General features: G+C 40.8%; 1 protein-coding gene across 1 annotated transcript; it reads left to right on the top strand.

Moving 5' to 3' along the window:
• Positions 1–12,650: 12,650 nt before the first annotated feature.
• On the top strand, positions 12,651–22,036 carry LOC136446099 (cytochrome P450 2U1-like). The gene is made up of 4 exons (XM_066444374.1): positions 12,651–13,231; positions 18,437–18,665; positions 19,497–20,257; positions 20,731–22,036. Exons 1-4 carry the CDS (start codon positions 12,856–12,858, stop codon positions 20,916–20,918), a joined length of 1,554 nt encoding a protein of 517 aa, XP_066300471.1. The 5' UTR covers positions 12,651–12,855; the 3' UTR covers positions 20,919–22,036.
• Positions 22,037–22,727: the final 691 nt, after the last annotated feature.

Raw genomic sequence — 22,727 nt, 5'->3', positions numbered from 1 at the left:
ACCCTTATTCACTATTTCACACACACTGGTATCACAACGTCTGTGGGGAGGGGGGCAGTTTTCCAAAACATTCCGTTGCAATGATGAAGCTTTCTGTCTTTTAGAGATTTCAAAACTTACATACTTGTAGAAGGCAAATGTAACATAACAGGATTCTTTATAGAGGCCATTCCAAGTCACCAAGAGGGTTGTTATTGTCATAATTTACAAATGTTTTCAATCTATTGTGATTATTTGTGTGAGAGATTTTATACTTTCGAAATATTTAGAATGTGATTTCAACTTTATAAATATTCCTCCGGGTTTTCTAAAACGTTATAAATATTCCTCATGTGGAATATGATATTTCTAACTGTTTCTAAATAATGGTAACAGCATTCTACCATTATTTACAATTTCTAACCATTTTCTACCATTATTTGTAACCTCTTTATAAATAGGTCAGAGGGCTGTGAAGAAAGCAAATCACACATCATTACGAAGTATAGGGAAGAATGCTCTCCACAAAGGACCCAACAGTGTCCTGCAGTGAAATCTAAAGATAGACAAAAGCAGACAGAAGGGCTGGATTAGCACCTACATTTATGGGGGCAATCACCATTTTACCATTATCTACCATTTCCTACCATTTTTTGTAAATATTTCTAAACCTGAAAGAATCATGTAGATGTTTAGAAATTATTCAAAATAAAGAGATTTTTGTGCAGTAACTTTCAAATGTTTCTAAACTATATCTAACTGAATTTGAATAAATTCAAATTTTCATATGCAATCTTTTTGAAAAAATTTAGAACTATTGTTGCTCAGATATTCTTTTATTAGAAATAATTCAAAATTATTACAAATATCATTCAAAAACCCTCTTGGTGTCTTGGAATGGACTCTACTAGTAAATATAGAAGGCAAATGTAAGATGATAGGATATTTCAGACATGGCAAAACTGAAAAACACCCTTACACAGAATTGCAGTGACTCTGATACTGTAATATCACAAAGGTCAGCTGTGCGGAGGGGGGTGGTACTCGAAAACATTCAGCTACAACGATGATGCAGCTTTTTTAAAGTCTGTACGAATATCAAACATTATGTTAAAGATGTAGATAAGATCACACAATACATCCCATATCACAAAAGTTCTACCTTAGATACAACCGTCTGCGACAATTGCCATTAGAAATACTTTGTACATGTTGTAAGGAGGCTTTAAGCTAGAAAACGTTGCTCTCGAATAGTCGATATATCTTCTGAATCAGTGACCTGACATGCCCTGTTTTTGCCTCGGTTCCTGCAGATATTCTGACGATAGCGTCAGGTGTTGTCGACGGTTCTGCCTGATTGTTATCACAGCAGCCCAATTTCCTGTGTCCTGATTAGAGACTTCCTAAGATGAGAGAACAAAACTACTCGGAGGCATCACTAATGACAACCTGGTGCAAGTTTCTCTGTGGAAAACCTGCTACCTTACCTGGATGAGAGAAAGTAGCCTTACTTCAATTTAATCACTACCAAATGCGTAGTCCTAATTCAAGTTAACAGCAAGCACGAAATGAACAGGTAAACCTCTAGGTATCGAACCATTTACCCGTTCGTTGTTATAGGTTAGACATCCGGATCCAAGGTATGCCATACAAATAGATCAAACAAATGCATAAGCCCTCTTGTAGAGACAGACGTTTTAGACAGCATCCGCTATCTTTCATGAATGCTGTTGAACCACGCTGTTAGTTCATAGAATACCACTGTCTGAAACGTCTGACTCAAACGTCAGAGACGGTATCCGGTCATTTGATGTATTGTGTATTCAAGGTAAAGGGTCAAGGCAATGGGAGGGGACATATGCTGTGTTCATCATTTCTTCAGTCTCAGAAATCCTCTCCAAATCATTTCTTGTCCTGTTTTTGCACAACTATAAAAATTCACTGCATATTTTGCATCGGGATGGACAAAACCTCGGCATCCATTCATACAAAGAAATCTTTATTAACTCGACAAAAGTACAGCGACTTTCGTAAGGTCTTCTACAACTAAACATGCAAACAACAAACAATGGTATACAACATTATTAACCTAAGTACAAGTATATGAATACTTCAACATGTCGAGTTTATCGTATCATTTACACTACTAGTTCTAAGATCTAAACATTCTTTGATGTATTTACCTATTTGTACACAGTAGCGTTGTCTCCTTCTAGAATGTATTTGAATTTATCTATAGACTGAAATGTATCAAATTCTGTTGGACAAGCGGAAAGAAGGTTGAACAGCTTTGAGCGTTTATCATGACATCGTGGACAATCTAGGATAAAGTGTTGTTCATCTTCAATTTCATTTCCACAGAAGGGAGAAAACCTCTGGTCACGGGGAATTTTATGGTATCTTCCGATTTCTCCATTTAATCTATGACTATGTGAATGGCGCATGTGGGTGTTTGGTTAAAGCTATCTTATCTATCAATTGCTTCCCTGATGGGTACAACCTTAAAGTTGCCAGGTCAAAGGTGAACAAATATCTGCCATCACAGTCAAGTACAGTAAAATGTGAGTGGCTCCTATGAGTATTGTTCTGTGGTGGAATTGAGGTAAAAAAAGAAGATGATAAAGAAAAAATTAATTGATTTACATTCAATATCAAAAATACAAACAGGTCGATGTGGGTGCGCACTAAATGTGTTATAGCGGTTGCCACCATGAAAAATAGGACTGCCAGTACAGTGATATGTACAACAGCAAACGTTATCATTTAAACTACCGGTATGTATACTGTATATATTTTACTGTATATGTCACGTACATGTTCGTTAGCTTTATGTTAGACGACCTGTACCTAGCCCCTCGGGGCACTAATGTACAATTAAGTTCTTCATTCCTCCATGCATTCATTCATTAAAAGAAATCAAACTTGCTGTTTACTGAAAAAATGAATAACACTTGACAGTTGATTCCCCAGAAAATAACGATATATTAATTTTGGGTTTTTCAATGTCAGGTTTGTCGTACGTTAGCGCCTAAATGACCGACCGCCTTGATTTTGTTGCATTGGTTGAATATGCATTTTTCATCTAGGACTGTTGCTACATCTGGCATTATGTTGAGTATAATTAAGTATAGTTATGCCATGAAAACCATCTTACAAATTTACATGCATATGTCAAAAGTTGCTGATAACATCTCTTTTCGCTATCTTGGGAATCAACCATAATTCTATGTCGCTATGTGAGTGACATGTTGTAACATATTTGTATTATATTACTCTGATGACGATGATATTGTTTTCATAATGGGGTTGCATTCAACCTTTTCGGCGGCACCGTGTATGAAGAAGCTTCACGATTCAGGTGTAAACCTCGCGCTTCAAACCTCTGTACGTATAAGAACCCAACACACGTCTCCAGAATGGTTGTTGTAGTCTGGTGTCGTGTGGCATGACGGCAGGGTGTTCGGCCCAGAACCCAGCGGTCCCGGCCGGGTTCAACTCCCCTGGCGCCACCGATATTGCGCCCTTGGGAAAGGCACTTTACACGACTTTCTTTCCTACACCCAGGTGTAAAAATTGGTATTTTGTTCTCTGTACGTGGTACTGTTAAAATAAGTCATAAAAAACTTGAGTATAGTGCCACGTCGTCCTTGTCTGTCCAAAAGTGAAGTAAAAATAGTAAGTGTTGTTAGCTGAAAACGTGAGCTATAGTGAAGCCTCATCACTCTAGCTGCTACCTAAAAAAAAGAACCGTGCTTCGCCTCGAGCTCAGTTGAGGGTGACTGATTTTAAGGTTAAGGTCCTTGGATGGCTTTCAAAAACAGGTCCTTCTGACCTTACGTTAACCTTTTACTTGTTGAACTCGGTGTGACAAGGGGTCATACAAATGTCAGGTTCTGAAGTCAAACGTTCTCTAGACCACTTCTTCGGTATGAGGTCATGTTAGCAAGCCAGCGTCAACAACTGTACAGACAGGTGCAGTAATCAGATAATCTACTGCAAACAACAGTGCAAACAGAGGCGTGTAGGTTTATTGTGTTTGTCAGGAAATAGCCTGTGACTTGAAGAACGTAAAAGGAACGGTAATAAGGTCAAGGCAGCGACATAGGTAGAAATAGTCGGTAAGTTTGTGGTATATCGTAGTGTTGGCGTAACGGTTTGAGTATTTGGCCCAGAAACCAGACATGCCACCGACTTTCCCCACTACACCCAGGTGTAAAAATGGGTACCTGACTTCGGTTGGAGAGATATAAGGCTCTGGAAGGAGAGGGTTGGGCTTCTCCTTCTATAACCATGCCCAAGACACTGTGGATAACAACCCACTGCCTCTACAGCATCAAAAAGGCCATGGAACTGCATTCACCTTTTTAACATGATAGTGGATAAGTTGATGACATTTCGAATTCAATGAGTCAAGGAATATTCTATTCATAAAGTCCGTATTTTGAGACGTACTAAAGAAAGGAAAACAAGAAGGCAAAGAAACGTCGTCTATAAACCAAAGAAAATTGTAAAAAGTTACTGAAGGGGGCAAACCTATAACTTCCTCTTCTCGACCCTAAAACTACCTACCACCCAGAAATCAATACCGTAGCATGTCTAGAACAGAATATACAAAAACAGGAAGTTCCACTGCAGTACAAAAGAAAACCACTAGTAGGCACAGTGAATACCTTAATCTCCCGACATACATCAAACTAGGTTGGAAAGACAAATAGACAGAAAAATAAACACCACGAACAATGCCTTCTCTACAAAGGTAAATATGTTTAAGCACATTGCGGTGTAATATACACGTATAATCATCATATCAAATTATGATCTTGCCCTTTGCATTCACCCCCCTCGTGACTTTTACAACTTTGCCACGTGGATTTCGATGTTTGCAGGTACAACACGCAAGAGGTCAGGATGAGGTCAAACCAGTTCAACAAGTCACGGGATATTCAATAATAGCAGCCAACACCTCCATATTTGGCGTTTCAGAAATGACGTCACTCTGACCGCTTAACTCCTTTCTTCGATCATAAGCCTTTTTCAGACCAGTCACAATGACTCATTGGACCCAGATAAGGGCCCTATACAACTTGGTAAAAAAGACCTCGAACAAATAAATCACACCTAACGTGTGGTGAAGTTGTGAGACTTCCTACCCTATGCTTGTAGATGTAGATGGCAATTGTACTGTATTTAGTACTTTATTGTAATGTGATACACATTGATACATTTATACATTGAACGTATTCTTTTATAGCTAGACTAAAGCTATGTATCCTTTATATTGATTGACATAGTGACCATTACACTTTCAGTATATTTACACATAGACATCGTGACACTCAAACACACACACACACACACACTCAGACGCACACACACACACACACACACACACAAACACACACACACACACATACAAACACACACAAAAACAGACATGCACACGCACACACACGTACACACACGCCACAAATACATGGTACATGTACATGATTGTATACAACATAAACGCGCCCTAGAATTGTGGGTCAAGTCAGGCAATAACATATTTCTTCATTTTCATTCATTCGTTTGATTCTATGAATATAGGGGCCAGATACATGTACTCTCAGTAACAGAGAAGATATTTGCAAAATATATGAAGTAAGGAGGGAAGTTAACCTAGTAGGAACCCTACTCGTAAAAGGTGATTGAAACCAATTTCACTCTCCTATTGTACCTAAAACACAGGACGATTACTGTCATATATTTGAAAATGGTTAGGTGGTTGACAATCTTACTTTCTTGTTGCATTGATAACAGTTATAAGTTATACGTTGTGCACTTTTTAGATGGTTCTGCCCATAGGTATGTATGTATGTATGTATGGATGGATGGATGGATGGATGCACTTTTCTGTCCTCAACATATACGTAGCTATTTTATTGGGTTTCCACGAGCTATTTTTGGTGCCATTCCTCGCTCTTGGGGCCTAAAACAACAACACCGACGGATCAAAATATCCATCTCAAATGCACCGCACGTTAGAATTTTGTGGTTATTTGAAAACATGAATGTTGTGTTTTCCGTCTGTCGTCCACAATGCCAGGCGACATCACAAGAGGAGCTGTTGGGGTTATATTGTGATAAACCCCCCGGTCAGGGAAAGGGAAGCCTTTGATGGTTCACCAACAAAACGCAGTGGTGGTCTGTGGTGACGTTGTAGCGTCACTTGATCTGTAATGTTAATCCAGATAGTGCCGCCACCCGTATTGTGAGGGGGTAGGGTTGGGTTGTAAGGTCAGGACATTACAAGATCACGGGGGGCGTCGCGTGGGAGTTGGCCGTTCTGGAGTTACGCCTTTTCAAGTCGGTCTTGGCATCGTCTTGGCATTGTCTGGTTCCTCAAATCGTTAAGGTGTAACCCTTTTTTTACGTTTCATTCGAACATACATATGTACATAACTTAACAGTAAATTTACATTAAAATTACACAGATATACACATTCACATATTGTTCCAGGGGTCCTTCCCACTGGCTTTTTTTGACTAGGGTGTGCTCCCTAGTTACACTTATCGACAGGGGTCATTCCCGCTGGCTTTTTGGCTAGGGTGCGCTCCCTAGTTACATTTATCTACATGGGCCAGTCCCACTGGCTTTTTTGGCTAGGGTGTGCTCCCTAGGACTTTTTTGACAGGGGTGTTTCATCCCCCTGGATTTTCAGTGCTAGGGTTTCTTCCCTAGGACTTCTGTGCAGGAATGTTAAGGTGCGGCCCTGCTATTTTCATTGCCTCCATGAAAATGAAGGTATTGGTTTTGTCGTGTCTGTCTGTTAGTCTGTTTGTGTTTCGGATATTTGTGGTCAGCATAACTTAATGTTCAATGTTAAATTTGGAAATTTAGCCTCTAAAACTAGTCTTGAAAAATTCAAAATTGTCAAGCATTCCTTAAGTACGTTAATTTATTTCACCAAGTAGAATACAAATGTATATCATCGCGACAAGGGGGAGAAGACTAGAGAAACACCGTGGTTAATGGAATATTTTATGTGATATTATATGATTTATTAAATTGATGGTGATTTATGTGCAGTTGTGCTATTTTGAATGAATAATAAAAAAAAAAGAACGACTGGATGGATTGTTACGATATTTGGTGTGTTGGTCGGTCTTGGGAAGACTAAGATTAAATTTGGGCCCCCTGGTTGTTTGAAGATTCTCGTAGAGCACCGACCCTTGACCACGATCTAACTAAGACAACATTTTCTGTAAATCTTGGCCCACGACTGTCCTTAGTTGTTGTCTGTAGTGGAGTGTATAAGAAACCTTAAGAAACCTTAATTTACTACAGTTTTAGGCTTACTATGATATTTTTCAAGTATATCGTATCTAGATGAATTATCAGCGCATAGCTATACAATGAATCATTTATTTTGCACAATAATAATAATAATAGTCTCTATTGCATATTCCTGCCCAAAAGGGCTAAATGCACAGATGACCACACGTGGTCTATAAGAAGCATAATGCAAAACATGAATTGATAAAATTCTACATTCTAACATTAAAAACTGAAAAACAGACAAACTGTGGACTATTGCTAAACTAATGTTGATCAACACAGTAAGTATTCCAGATAGTATCACCCGAAAAATTAGTTGTGCGAACTGTTTCAGTGTGTAGCATATTGTCAAGTCATTACTAAGGGCGCATGCGGACTGTAGCTATATGCCCAACGTACACCGTCCTTCACCGACATAAACCGGACCGTGAGAGACTGATATTGTCATCATCCTGGGAATTAAGGGAGAGAAGGCGTCGTCCTTGGCCTATGTTCAACTCAGGAAGGTCGTTGTCCTTTTAGAGCAAGGCGTTTTGGTGTTTTGATGTTGAACTTGTTCGTTAATGGGTTTCACAGAAGCTGAACGTTAGTGAACTTGAATAATAGTCGCAGAAAGGTGATATTGTAGTTGCGGTTGTTGACCGAGAAACCAAAGGTTCTAAGTTCCTACCAGGCCACAATGTCGTCCCCTTACTACTTGTTTCCTCACTCTGCTCGGTTGAAATGAGTACTTAGCTTCGGTTAGTGACGTCTCCTCGTACGGGACGTAAAGCCGATAACTCAGCACACGAAAATAGCAGGGGTCCTTCCCGTTGTGAGTGGATCAAACCTGTCGGTCTGGTCTCACGCAGATTATACCTAGTGTTCAAAACTGCTGTGTCACGCCCAAAGGTGATTTACTGGTTACTCTGAACAACAAAACGCGCTGCACAACTCTGTCTTTGACTACATTGTTTATGTTGTAGCTGCCATTGTACCTATATTCCTGTACTTAGCCCGTGATAGGGCATGAATGTGCAATAAAGGTTATTATTACTATTATTATTTTAGATCTCTCAAACATTATTGGTGTCATCATACTCACAACTCCTACAAAGACTCTTGTTTGCATCTTTGAAATATAGAATACGTATCTTTTTGGAGTGATATGTATAGGTATCATGTTGTAACAAAACCACACCGTCGTTTCCCTGTCTTCCCTCCGTTTTCTCTCTCCTTCCCTCTCTCGTATTTCTCTCCGTCCTACTTTTTTCCTTAACGCGGTGTTTGAACAGTATAGACAGGATATATTTCACCCATCCACTCCCAACCGCACCATGGTTCTCCTGTCGTCCCTCCGTTTCTCTCTCCTTCCCTCTCTCGTATTTCTCTCCGTCCTACTTTTTTCCTTCCTTAACGCGGTGGTTGAACAGTACAGACAGGGTATATTTCACCCCTGCACTCAGGAGGGGTTCCGTCAACAAACTCTATGATTAGTTGAGCCACGCCCAGAAGGTGCTTTACGTAACCCACACGTGTGAAGGTCACCCGGGTCACCCACTGTTTACCCAAGGTAACGTCAGGTGGAGTTTCTGTTCTAACGAACGTTGACACGTACAACTAACATACTAGGCTATACACCCACCTTGACATTGAATGTTACACATGCAAAATACGGGGGACGACATAGACTTTGTCGTTACCCTCTTCCAAGGTACTCAACAAAATGGCACCTGCAGTTCCAGACAAAGCTACTAGGGGAATTAGTTCTATATGACTTGTTCCCGAAAAATTGTGACAATTGCATGTCCACAATGTGTAATTACAGAACCAGCGGTTCTGTTGCAGTGCTATAGAAAGCCGTTAGGGGACCCATTATTGAACTTGTAATTAATTTTGCTTACACCTACCCACATACTAAATATCATATAAATTTTTCCATAACTTCTCGAGTTATGCTGTCACCAAACCTCACAAATCCACAAACAAGCGGCACTAAAAACTTAACCTTGTTGGCAATGGTAACAAGTACTAGTGTGATGATGGAACAATAGGCTCCAACTTCAAAACTTTACCTCGGCATAAGGTAAAAGAAAGATGTTTGGATCCGTTTACCAAGAAGCCTTGGTGTTGCTGTGTTTTTTGGAGCGACCTCTGTGTGGGTACGACTCAGTAACGTTACTAAAACATCGGGACTTCGCATTAAGAGCTGCGCAAAGCTTCTAAAGCAAGTGAAATGTCTTGACGAGTTTAACACGGCGTTATTCACAAATGATAACGTTAGCATACTATTTTTTTTCTTTGGTTGACCTTGAGAACAAAATGAAGGTCGTATGCCGTGTGTGTGTTGGAAATTCGAAGCCCAGTAGGGGACTGTTGTGAATGGGTGGGCATGGTCGCAATTACCGTAATTCAAAGAGCTGAACCTTTAAGCAACTTCTTTTCCTAATCCTCTCAAGAATTGTTTACACATTGACCATTCAAAGAGGATTGCCTCTAATTCGATTAGTGTATACGTAAGATGATTGGTTTATATACAACAACATCATACATGCCGCTGAGGACACCAGGTTTAGAAAAAGGGTGGAAAGAGGTCATATTCCTAACCAATTAGTCAATGTAGATATTGGTTAGTGTGAAAAACCCACACACGTTTGATTGTATTTTAGATGTTATAATGAGTAACCCATCTTTACCAAGAATGTAAGTTTAAAACCTTCTCACACCTTACATGTGTATAGCGCGGCGCCTATCTCCGTTGATACAGCCCTTAGGCCGCCCAATTGTGTAAACACTAAGCTAGTCCACTGGTAGAGGTGTCTGTTCAACAACCGTACTCTTTTCTCATAAGTTTTGAATAGAGAAAACTTGGAAAACAGTGGTGGTGCCTTAAAAAATGAACATCATTTTTGTTGTTATTGTTGCTGTGTTGTCAGTCGATAACATCCGTGTATTGAGTAGTTTTTTTAAGAAGAAACCACGTTCCATTCTGGCCCATACAATGTCGATAATCATTATGTTCCTCTTCCCTCCTATAACGTTAGCGACACATACTAAAATCGACTGTGTTTACGAGCATATTTGGCCAAATAACCTTCTCAGATCAAAAAGACGGGTTCACATGTGTTTCTAGGTACTGTTGAGTAGTGGAATCCAAGCCGGTGGGCCGGGAAATTTCAACCCTCTCTTTAAGGTGAAGGACGTAATACTCCCGCCCCATCTGTAAGATCGATCACGATTGGTTGAATGTCGAGGACGCGGCCGGTGATGTGTTGACCCAAACGGTTGGTAACTACGGCGAGTATCATTCACACGACGTCATCGGAAAATGTACTTCTTCTGTATACTTTCCAACGGGACAGTTTATACTGGTTTTTGATAGACCATCTGAGTAAATAATTACTTATTTTTATGTGTGATCATTTTTAAGATACACAGAGGAAAAATATTTTGTATAAATGCGGCCAATAAAGATGCGACACTGTGGATATTTGTATGTGTTCGTTTGTATGGTGGTGAGTTCAATTGTTCAATATATAACATGGTGGTTTGTGACTCGTTGCATTACACGCTTTCGAGAGACTGAATCGCATCTAAATGTTAACCCAAACCCAATTTAGGTCCTGGAAAACAGCACCGACCTTTATTTTCAAACAAAACTGTTCCTTCCATTTGGGTCTATCTATCCAACTCTATGTGACCTTCGTTTGATATACATTATACAAAACTGAACACAAAAATTGATAAGGTCAAGAACAAAGTCAAGCATTTCTAACCGCATCCGCTGTCTTTTCTGTAGTTCACATTCAGTGACGAAAGACAGCGGTGGGTGTCTGAAACAGCTGACTTTGTTAATGCCATTGTATCCTAACGTCGGTGCGGCGCAACGGTTAGAGCGTTGGACTCAGAACCAATAGGACCCGGGTTCGATCCTCAACATGCCCCGACGTTGTATCCTTGGGAAAGGCACTTTACACGATATTCCTACCATGACGGTGGAGTGACCCACCGAACCTCTTCGGCTAGTCTGTCAAAATGTGTGGCAAAAACGCACTACGGATTTCGTTGCCGATGTGCCAACATCTAGCACAATAGCCACCAAGAACCGCAAATTATTATTATAACGTTTGTATTCATTTTTGTGTAAAGTATATCAAATAACCTAGGGCTGGATACTTATAATTGAGTTATGTATTTCATTTCATTTATTTTCTTTATGATGTATTCTGTACGTGGATGGCTGACCTTCATAGGTGTATAAAGGTACTGTAATTCACTTTAAGTTCACGGTGGCTTTATGTTCGCGGTTTTCGCGGCGACCATTTCACCGCGAACTTAAAACCACCGCGAACATTTTTGTCCAATACTGTAGCAGTGTGTGACTATAGCACTGCCGCAAACTTAAAACCACCGTGAACACTCCATTTTCGCCTTAGCGCTAAATAAAAACCACGCGAACTTAAAAGCATTTACAGTATTTCATAGCTGAAGTTCATAAGTCATTAGACTATGGTATCGTCAGTTGATAACTTTTGATTTAGAACCAACATCACCAAGACAGTCTACCACGGGGTCGTTGACATATTCTTAAGGATGGCCTAACTGTGCAGTCATGCGGAATGATTTATAGTGACACGGTGTGTAAAAATAGTAACACAACAATATGGTGTACCTGTCCGCAGACAACTGTGCTAATTTTAGACCATCTAAGCCCCAGGCTAGAGGTAAGAAAATCTTGTATCTTATTAGCCTGGGACCACAAAATGGCGTTTTCATATAGCCTCTTGTCTTCATCAAATCGGCGTACTTCCTTCCAATTCGCGGGGGTTATAAGCTCGCGTTTGAAACAATAGTAGTGCTACGGTCATAGGTGGGCAAAAGCTTCGCGGGGGCTTTAAGTTGGCGCTGAAAGTTCACCGCAAAAACCGCGAACATAAAAGCACCGCGAACATTTCTGCATTTACAGTACTATCGAGGTTTTCTACCCCTTTATAATACCTTACATAGACAGTGGGTAGGTTCCATTTTAAGAAATCATTTTGAGAGTCCAAAATAATTTGAATAATGTAATACCTCAAACCGCCTACTACAGATCGAGTAGGGGTCAGAGAGGAGGGGGGGGGGCGGCACTTCTAATGGCACAGCGAGAATATAAAAGTAGAATATGTTATTTGATTAAAAAACCTTACAATCCAATGAAGGCTCTTCATTTTTGATGAAGTTCGACTTAGCATCAGTTGCACATGTAAGTCTTGCACCAATGGCAACGAAGGTCGTCTGACGCACCTGTCAATCAATCAGTCAAAGTAAGTCCCCGCCCCTTCCCACATGGGGTTCTCGTTGTAGGAACCCTCGTCATCTTTTGTCCCCAAGGTCAAGGATGTGAACGTAAGGCATTCACACAGACACGCTGTTCCGATTACCGACGAGTCACCCCCCACTTTCATCCCTAATGCTGTCATATAAACACCAACAGCTGACTGGGGGGTGGACTAACAAAACCTGTTGCGCAAGTGTATATAAAGCGGCGTGTTCTTGTCCCTTGAGCCATTCATACCTCGAGCCTTCGACGCATCGACATGACCGAAGCGACCCTCGACACGACGGCGGCGGCTGTGGCCTCCCCGACCGAGAACGTCCAGACGTTCCTCGCCCTCCTGTTAGGTCTCCTGGCGGCGTACCTGCTGTGGCGGCGGGTGAACCCACCCAACCTGCCGCCGGGCCCGTGGGGGATCCCCGGGCTCGGTGCCATCCCGTTCCTCGGGCTGGCTCCGCACGAGACCCTGATGACTATGTCGAAGGCTTACGGTGACATCATGAGCGTCCGTCTCGGGCCTAAACTCGCCGTGGTCCTGAACGGACAGAGAGCCATCCACCAGGCGTTGATCAAGCGGGCTAGCGTCTTCTCCGATAGACCGGGGTTCGAGCTAGTCAACATGGTCCACAAAGGACGAGGTAAGAAACACATCCTTACAATTCCGCGGGCTCGAATAAACTCCTAAACGGAAACTATGCACGGCTACAGCGTCTTTTCTGAAAATATGGCGTGAGTGTACGCATGGCATAAAGTTATCCATAACTAATTGCCTACATCCTTACAATTCTGCTTGTTCCATTTCTTCCGTTTTTACAAACTAGCCAAGCCTGGGATTTTTAGAGACGTAAAAAAGTTTGTAGCCTCTACCAGGCTCCGCGGATCGCTGGGAAAAAAAGTAGAAATTGGCCAAATAGAATAAATAGTATGCTAAGAGTAGTCGGCTAAAGATAGAGGGTCCTCTATTTGGCCAATCTGTACTATTTTCCCAGCGATCCGCGGAGCCTGGTAGAGTCTAACAAGTTTGTAGCAAATCAATATAAAACATGAATACAAATTCAAAAATGTTCATATAGTACTGTAAATGTTCATTCACCGTAAAATGATGTTATTAAAAGATTTTGAAGTTGATTTTCTGTGGTCAACCTTTTATCGAGTGCGACAAACTCTTTTCAACGATTCTTTCTTCTCACAAGAAATGTAACAATATGTAATCAGGCGTACAGAGTATTGTGTCTGCTCATGGTGGTACGTCCTAAAATATTTCTTGGATAGGGTAAGGAGTTCGGGCTTGATTTTTATCTTGATCTACTGTTAGCTAGGCCTTCGTGATCCATTCGTTCAGTGGTAGAGCAACGCAGTACAATACACCATTCGCACAACATGAATGCGGCATGTAACTGTTTAAATCTAAGGAAAACATAAACTATTTTAAGACAATAACTATTCAATACAAGCAAAATATTTTGATTCAGGGTTTTAGAGACTGTGTGTCGATAAATCTATATATCGGTTCTCCTGATCTTGAGATTAAAATCTATTGAGCAGCAACTACGTGTCTGTTTTACATAGCAAAGATTTTGTTTAAAATCATTTTAATCGATATGTTATTATTGAGATTGAAACATAAGTTGTATGATTATAATACTTTGCCACTAAATACTATCCAAACAGATATTTGGGTGGAACCTAGGGATTTTTTTCGACCGGCCGGATTTTCTAAAAGTCCTTCACCCTATAGTAAGTAGTGATGATTAGAAACAACGTTAAGGTATCTGCTTGGAGTTCACCACAGTGACGTCTGTAATCACGTTCGAATTGATCACCAATAGAATTATTGACGATTCTTCTGGATGTGAAGAATTGACGTATTTTGTTGGCATGGACCTCTTCCGCTCTTCCCAGGTATTTCAATCAATGTTGATTATATATTGTGCTGGAAAGCGTTCTTAATGATACACATGTGTATCCGGTTATTATTTCTTCCGGTTATTATTTCTTCCGGTATTTCCTGACGACGTCATACCCAGACAAGCTTTCCAGAAATGCATTTTGCCATCCGGTCTTCTCTCACTAGTAAAGCACTCGCGCATGCCAACTGCCATGTTACCGCAGGGATATTCTAACAGTCGGTTGTTTTCCAGGTTTTGGAAAACGTTGATTATCATATTTAGGGATCGAATTTAGCCTACTGAAATATAGTACTTATTTCTGTTACATGGTGTAAGGTGAGGGGATGCCTAACTACACAAAAATGACCAAGATTTTGACATTCTGTCAAGGTCGAATCAACATATACGTTGAGGAGTATTTTTTTATCGATAACCTTAACGATTATGGTAAAAAATTGGGATATGAAAGCATATGATTAGAAGACATTACTAGAATTATATTTGTTATGTTTAAACCTAGGATTGTGGTGTAGATTCGGTATTGTAGTGACAAGGGTGGTGGTTGCTTAATTGTCATTTTGCCTAACTCTGTGCCTTTCACCAGTTACTCCCAGTCTGTCAAGGTCGAACCATCGATGTATATAAAGTCTACTAGGGAAGACTAAACAGTCAGCGCCTGCGCCTAGACCCCACGGTGAGCGACCTCAAGTAAAAACTAGGGTTTAAACCATTGAAAATCCTTTTGTGGTGGGATTCTTTTTTAAAATCTGGGCAGTATAGGAGTGGCTGTGGTAGGATAGACTCTGTATTTGCTGAATTAGTTATAAAAAAAGGGTCTTTCTCTACCTTGTGGGTTTTGGCACCCCCCTGATATAGTGAGATGGTCTTTAACTGGGTGTCTGAAGCCTGCAGGACCTATCCAAGGTCTTTACTTAGGGAAGGGGGTATCTGGAGAATAGCCGTATAGAATTTGCCAGGAATGAATCTGCTGACAGTTGACATAACTGGTAAATATCAGTTTTTGTAGTCTGATGTTTTGATTCCTGAGATAATGACACCTTCTTTTTCTTCACTTCCCCATAGGGCTATATGCTTTACTGGTAGTTATTGTAACTGTTTAGTATCTCCACTAGCATTTGTAATGTAGGTTTTAAACCATGGCGACAATTGTCATTTTGCCTAACTCGGCAACACTGTGGCCTTCGTAACGATAAGTACAATATCATTTCTATGTTTTGTTTGATCATTTCAGTGTTATTGTTTGACAAATTGATTTTGTTCCTATATGTATTCTTATGCGTTCAATCATTATTCTATGTTATTACATTTATTCATTATCTGTACCCATCTGGGCTTTCTTGGAAATCAGCCTTTATTTGGCTGAAGAGACTACTAAATAAGTACGGTCGAGGCTGACGCTTCGACAATATACATTGTATATAATCTACTAGCATTGTAATGAGGGTTTGAAACCATAGACGCTATTGGTGAGTTGTCGTTTTGACTAACTCAGTAAGACTTTGTTTCCCAATGTGGTATTCGTTACGCTCTGTCAAGGCTTCACCATCGATGGTATATAAGTATGCTAGCATTGAAAAGTGGATTTGATACTACATGTATGGTGACCGTTGGTTAGTTGTCGTTTTACCTAACTCGACAAGCCTTTGCTGGCCACTATGGCCTTCGGTAGGGCCCTGTCACACTTGTGTGTATATACAAGCCCGCGTGAGTTGCGCATTAACATTTTTTGTTGTTTAAGTAAGGTTTGCGGGGAAGAAGATGTTTTCTACTTTGACCCACCGTTGTGCGGCCTAGTGATCGAGCCTTATTCGGCTGCAAACTTAACTTGAACCAAAAACATGTTCATACGCAAACCATGCGGACTTGTATATACGCACAAGTGTGACAGGGGCTTAACGCTATGCCAATGCATCACAATTGGGAATATACAAATTCTACTAGGACTGTAAAGTGTATTGGATACTACGGTGACCGTCGGTGAGTTGGTTTGTATCACACTATGGCCTTCGTTATGTTTTGTCAAGGCTTCATCATCGAAAATCTACTAAGATGGTAACATGTGGATTTGCAACTTCGGTGACCGTTGGTGAGTTGACGTTTTGCCTAACTCTTCATCCCGTTGTAGCCCACTATGGCCTTCGTTACGTTTTGTCAAGGCCGGACGAATATGTACTACGGGCTGGGAGATGAGACTATGAATCAACACTAGTGCTGCAAAAAGAAGCTGCAACACTTATCCTAGCGCAGAAATGTTGAGATGGACAAAACCCTTCATTGAGAAAACCAATTAAAAGCCCCTAAAAACCTATGTAAATAATCCTGTGTGAAGTGACATGTTTTCAATAGGGTGAGTAAACGTACTTAAGGGGAGAGTAAACACACTTAAGATGGTAGGCGCTTTACTTAAATACCTCCACACTGAGTTAGGGTTGAGGTACACGTAGGCGGTTCGAATAATTGGTCTTCTTTAAAGTGATGAAGAAGTCTACTCCGTACGTAATCTTACATATCTATACGTTTCCTGTGGTGTTTGTTCACTGTTGTTGCTAGTGATTCTTGATATTTCGTGGCGTCAACAGTTGACGTCATCCTACTGCACAGCTGCCGTGTCCCACCGTTTGTTTATCCCGTTGTGTCCAGTAACCCCGTTTTCATATCGTAGAACCGTTCTAAAGAACAGGGACGTGAAAGATTGGACATGCGTAGGCGTATACAGTTTATATGATATCTCTCGAACAGTTGGTCTGAGTCCCATGCCATGTTTACTCCTATACGTAACCCGTTGTTGCCTGGATGGCAACCCCCGCGCAAGGCGGTACCGATCCCTTTCTATACCCTTCGGCGGGAGAGAAACATATGTCCCATTCCCAAAGGTTGCGACATAGTCTGCGTTTTCCAGTCTCATGATCGAAATTTGTGGGGGCCCGTGTAAAATTTCATCGGGGGCATGTTGGCCCTGCGGCCGAAGAGCTGGCCTTTGTTGGCCCTGGAAATAGTCTGGCATCAGTCAGGCCTATCCCACGGCACCTGCCAGATATATCATCATTTTGCGATACTATGATGCTTACTTTTGAACGGACAATTTAAAATCTGTTAAATATATACATTTGTGATTATTCTTTTCACCAAGGAAGGACTAGATACTTCCAACAGGACTTGTACTTTTGTGGGGTAGCCCACAGTAGGGTTCTGGGAAATTGTCGTCTCGTCCGAAGCCAAAAGTTTGACGTCACCTTCAAAGTTTGGCAAATATGTATCACTTCTCCCCTCGCTGTTGATACTCCTAACGGTTTGTGACGTCACCGCGGATCGATATCACACATGTGAACATCCGTTACAAACTTAAGAGTAATCAATGCACGAAAAACAAAGGCATATCCTTGGACTTGAAGGTTACAAAAAATCGTGTAGGTAATTGCACTTCACTTGAAGTCTATTTCTGTGCTACTCTCTTACATATAAGATATTTCAATAACGCGGAATGAGCATCTTGCCGTTTATGAATGGAAGCCACCTTATGACTTATTTCTTTCCTTAATGTCACGAATTTTTGATATCTATGTTCAGGCGTAATGCGTGCGCGCGCGCGCGCGCACACACACACACACACACACACACACACACACACACATTCACTCACTCACCCATTCACATACATACAGACTCACATGCACACACACACATACAAACTAACATACACAAACACAATAACAAGCAAAAACGCACATATACACATGCACACACACATACAATCACACACACACACATTCACACACACACACACACACATACACACACACACACACGAACACACACACACAGACACACACTCACTGACTATACGTAATCCAACAACAGATTCCATTGCTTAGTTTATATATATTTTGTACACTTATGCTAATCAAGGTCGACATATTTTTGTTCCCTCCCCAGGAATCATTGCCGGTCCGAGTACAGACTTCGTCCAGAGGCAGCGGCAGTTCCTGATGAGGTCTTTCCGCACCCTGGGTCTCAACACACACAACATCGAGAACTGTCTCCATACGGAGGTGGAGGCCCTGATGACGTCACTGAAGCAGGTGCAGGGCGAATGTGGAGAGGTGTATGACGTCATCAACCGGAGTGTTGTCAACGCTATCGCGGTTTTCTCATTCGGTAACAGGTGAGGGTATACGAGTTCTGTTATAGTAACTTATACTACATTCATCAGCGGTCTTCCGAAAGTGCGAAATGGACGAAATGGAACGAAATGGAACGAAATGGAACGAAATTAAACGAAATGGAACGAAATGGAACGAAATGGAACGAAATGGAACGGAATAAAACATATGCAACATTATGAAATGTAATACCAGTAGATAGCGAAATATAAGGAACGTTGTAACATTCACAGTAGACCGGAACAGGAAGCAAATACATTTCGCTCCATGTCGTTCAATGTCGCACTTTCAGGGGACCCCTCAACAGCTACGATCCGATACCCAGCCGGGTAGTCTACGGGAGATTTTTGTGCACTTTTGGGTGGGGCTATGAGATGCATATGTCGACTGTGATCGTGAAAGCTGGTGTCCCCCCGACTTAAGCGCCCGGCTAGGACTAGACCGGCTATATCCCACTAACATGTCACAGAGGCATTATATAGCTGATGTTTGTCAAAGATTATCCGATGGGTTACAAGAGGGGACAACAATAAGCAGATGGTATCTGGCAATACAAAAAGGACACACTGGTGGCCATTTTACAGCATCATACACTTGGTGCCTCAATACAAGTACAAATACGAGATGAAAAATTATCAAAATAAAAGGAAAAGTACTTTAAGGTTAACAGGAGTTTGCCATTCTTATTGCATTCCTACTTATATGATAGAAAGTAAGATATATTTCTGTTACAAATAATAGAATAAGCATACTAGCAAGAGAGTTGATATGTGAACACAGTATTGCTTTTCAAAGTTTATTTATCTAACCAAATGACAATGTCCTTTCCATAGGTTCAACCACAACGACCCGAAGTTCCACCGCCTCGTGTCTTGCCTCGAGGGAGTCTTCCGCTTCTCCTCCACCGGCGTGGGGCTGATGACGCAAGCCTTCCCCGTCCTCCTCAAGTTCCCCCGCGGGCTACCCGGCCTCAACCAGTTCCTCGAAGACGGGGACAACTTCCTCGGCATCATCCGCGACATCGTCAAGTCTCGACGACAAGTCTTCACAGAGATACTTCAGAAAGACCCGACCCTCGACGACTTCAAGCCGGCCGACATCTTGGACTGCTACTTCGTGGAGACCACTCGTGGCCAGGCTTGGTTCATGAGCGACGAAGATTTCTGTCACATGATCATGGACAACTACATCGCAGGGACAACCACGACGAGACTCACCATGCAGTGGGCCATGCTTCTCCTGACGATCTCACCGAGAGAGCAGGCGAAGATGCACGAAGAGGTGGTGTCAGTCGTCGGGACCGATCGTCTCCCTTCGCTGAAAGACAAGGACAACCTCCCTTACACCAAGGCCGCCATCTTCGAGCTGCTGCGCATCTCCTGCGTCACTCCGCTGTCCATCCCAAGAGAGGCCGCTGATGACGTCATCATCGACGGTCACCGGATACCGAAAGGCACGATGGTCATGACGAACCTGTGGTCTGTGACGAATGACCCGGATGTGTGGGAGGACCCGCGGACGTTCAAGCCGGAAAGGTTCCTGAACGACGACGGAGAGTGCGTCCTGCCCAGGGAATGGCTCCCGTTTTCCACAGGTGGGCAACTATACTCACCTTACATTCTACTGCATGAAATCATCACTTTAAAAAGTCATTATATTTCTATTTCAATGTGATGCTTTCTCTTACCAACGAAATGGTAATTTCTGGCATGACATTTAAGTGTTAAGACATTGTTCATGGACCGAAAAGGGTTTAGATAACAGAATAAAACTTCTCTCACGGTATTCGTGAAGAGTTTCATCAGGCTATATTGATAGAATTAATAATCTTCTCGGTTTATCAACCATTTGGTTTTATGAAAAGGGTGATACAAGCATAGTTACATTTGGAACCGCATCCTTTGTACTGCAGCGCCCCCTAGCAGTTGGAGGTAGAACTGTGTCAGATTTGTCCTGCAAAAAAGATAGAAAAGGACTACCGTAGCGTTGAAAGGTAAATATCTCTAGATTGTGTGTAAAGAACTTTGTTCACCATTATCTCAAAACAGTGTATTCATTTCCCCACAGGAAAGCGGTCGTGCATAGGACAGGCCATCGCAGAGAGTATGATGTTCATGTACATCGCGGCCATCGTACAAAACTACCGGATCTACCTGCCCCCCGGGAAGACAGCCCCAACAGCCGAGCCCATCCCGGCGATGCATCTCCATCCGCAGCCGTGTGAAATTTTATTTGCCAAATATCCGCCATGTTAGTTCTAGTTCTGGGGAGCTTTTAAACATTTCACCATGATTAAAGTTTGCCAAATAAGTCCTTTGAGCAGTTGGTAACAAATATCTTGTGTTTAACGGTTTTTGTTCTTTATGTAATATTACTCTACAACTGTAAGATAATCATATTCATAATTGGAATAGGTTGTTATCAAACGACTGTGATCATGAGCTGTCAAATCCCATACGGATATTATTTTTGTTTACCGTGTAGTGGCTCGAATTTCCTTTGCTGTTTCTGTAGCAGGGAATATTTTGAAGGGGGTAGCCCTTCCCTTTACCTCGAACACGGGACCCCCATTTTAGGTCCCTTCCAAAAGACGGGTGCAGCCCCAACCGAGATGACCTTCTCAGGATTTGAACCGGGGTGTCCCAGTTACCAACTAGTTAGAACTGCGCAACAGTGAGACTGGTACAAGTTGAGCTATGTGGGCATCCCTTTATTCAGATATGTACAGTAAATATTTACCACCAAGGACTCTATTTAATTATGTCGATCTTTAATGTATAAGGATTATATTCACTACGTGATAGAGTAAATAATTGTACTTGAAAACGTATTGTTATTTAATGACTTTTAAGTTATTAATGATAACTAAAGGTTTGAAGAGAAAATGGTCAGAACCCAGTGTTAGTATATCATGTATATATATGACATGATGGAAACCAATATCATCTTCATCAAAGTGTTTAACTTTTATTATAATTACGACATTGTTTTACAAGTTTCATCTGCGTGCTGTGTAACACATGTAGTATCTACATCAAAATAATGTAGTTGAATTTTTGTTGTCACAAGATTATGAATGTTTGTTGGTTGATATCAGGTAAACACGAAAGCTGAAAGTTGACTAATATATATTCCATGCTTTATATACTTTCCGTCAGAAAGATGGTTTGATGGTTTAACAGTTATGAATTTTATTTAATATGGTAAAAACGGCAGCTTTCAAGCTGTTTTGTATGTACAACAATGTACTCTGAATATTTTGTAAATGGCGCCTTGTTATATGTATTGTGGTATGTACAGAACCATGTTACTAATGTATATTCTAAAGCATTGAAATATGTCTATGTATTGGAATAAACCAAGTTAAATTGAACACTTTGTGTTTGAATTTAATTATTGACTGCATAGGTTCGCAGTTAGATTATTTCCTAAGAATACAGCTAATGTTTAGAATACAGTGATATTCCCCATCTATGTCATGACCATATATTGTCTTATGATCACTACCAAAAATCGTTTTTCTTAATTTTCTTGTTTTTCCTTCTACAAAGAAAATTTCAATGTCAGCAATAATATTATTCTGTACACAAGAATCCCTGTTTAAAGCACAAACAAGAATCCCTGTTTTAAGCACAAACAAGAATTGCATCTAAGAATTTTTTTCTTAAGTTAACTTAAACCAAGAAAGTTCAAGAAAATTATTCTAGTAGAATAAAATTTTCAAAATAAAAAATAACTTATAACTTGTAAGAGTACCAAATTTGACCAAACAAAATCAAATCTTATATTAAGGCAGAGAAAGCAATTTTTTCTTATTTTTCTAGAAAATTCTTATTGAGAAACAGCATGCTTGAAATATCTTCTTCAATTCAGAGCAAAAAAGAATTAGATTATTTGTGTGAGAATAGACATTGACAAGTTTTCCGAGAAGGCTTCTTCAATTTTCATGTTTTTCCTTTGTATAAGGAAATCTTTCTCAACATAAGAAAACAAGAAAAATAAGAAAAAAATAGGAAAAATTTTTTTTTTTCACAAGTTCAATCATAGGCATTGAACCCCAATAA

The sequence above is a fragment of the Branchiostoma lanceolatum genome, chromosome 12 (genome assembly GCF_035083965.1).
Source record: "Branchiostoma lanceolatum isolate klBraLanc5 chromosome 12, klBraLanc5.hap2, whole genome shotgun sequence".
Taxonomy (NCBI): Eukaryota; Metazoa; Chordata; class Leptocardii; order Amphioxiformes; family Branchiostomatidae; genus Branchiostoma; species Branchiostoma lanceolatum.
The sequence above is the reverse complement of the archived record's forward strand: the minus strand, read 5'-3'. Positions and strand labels throughout refer to the sequence as shown.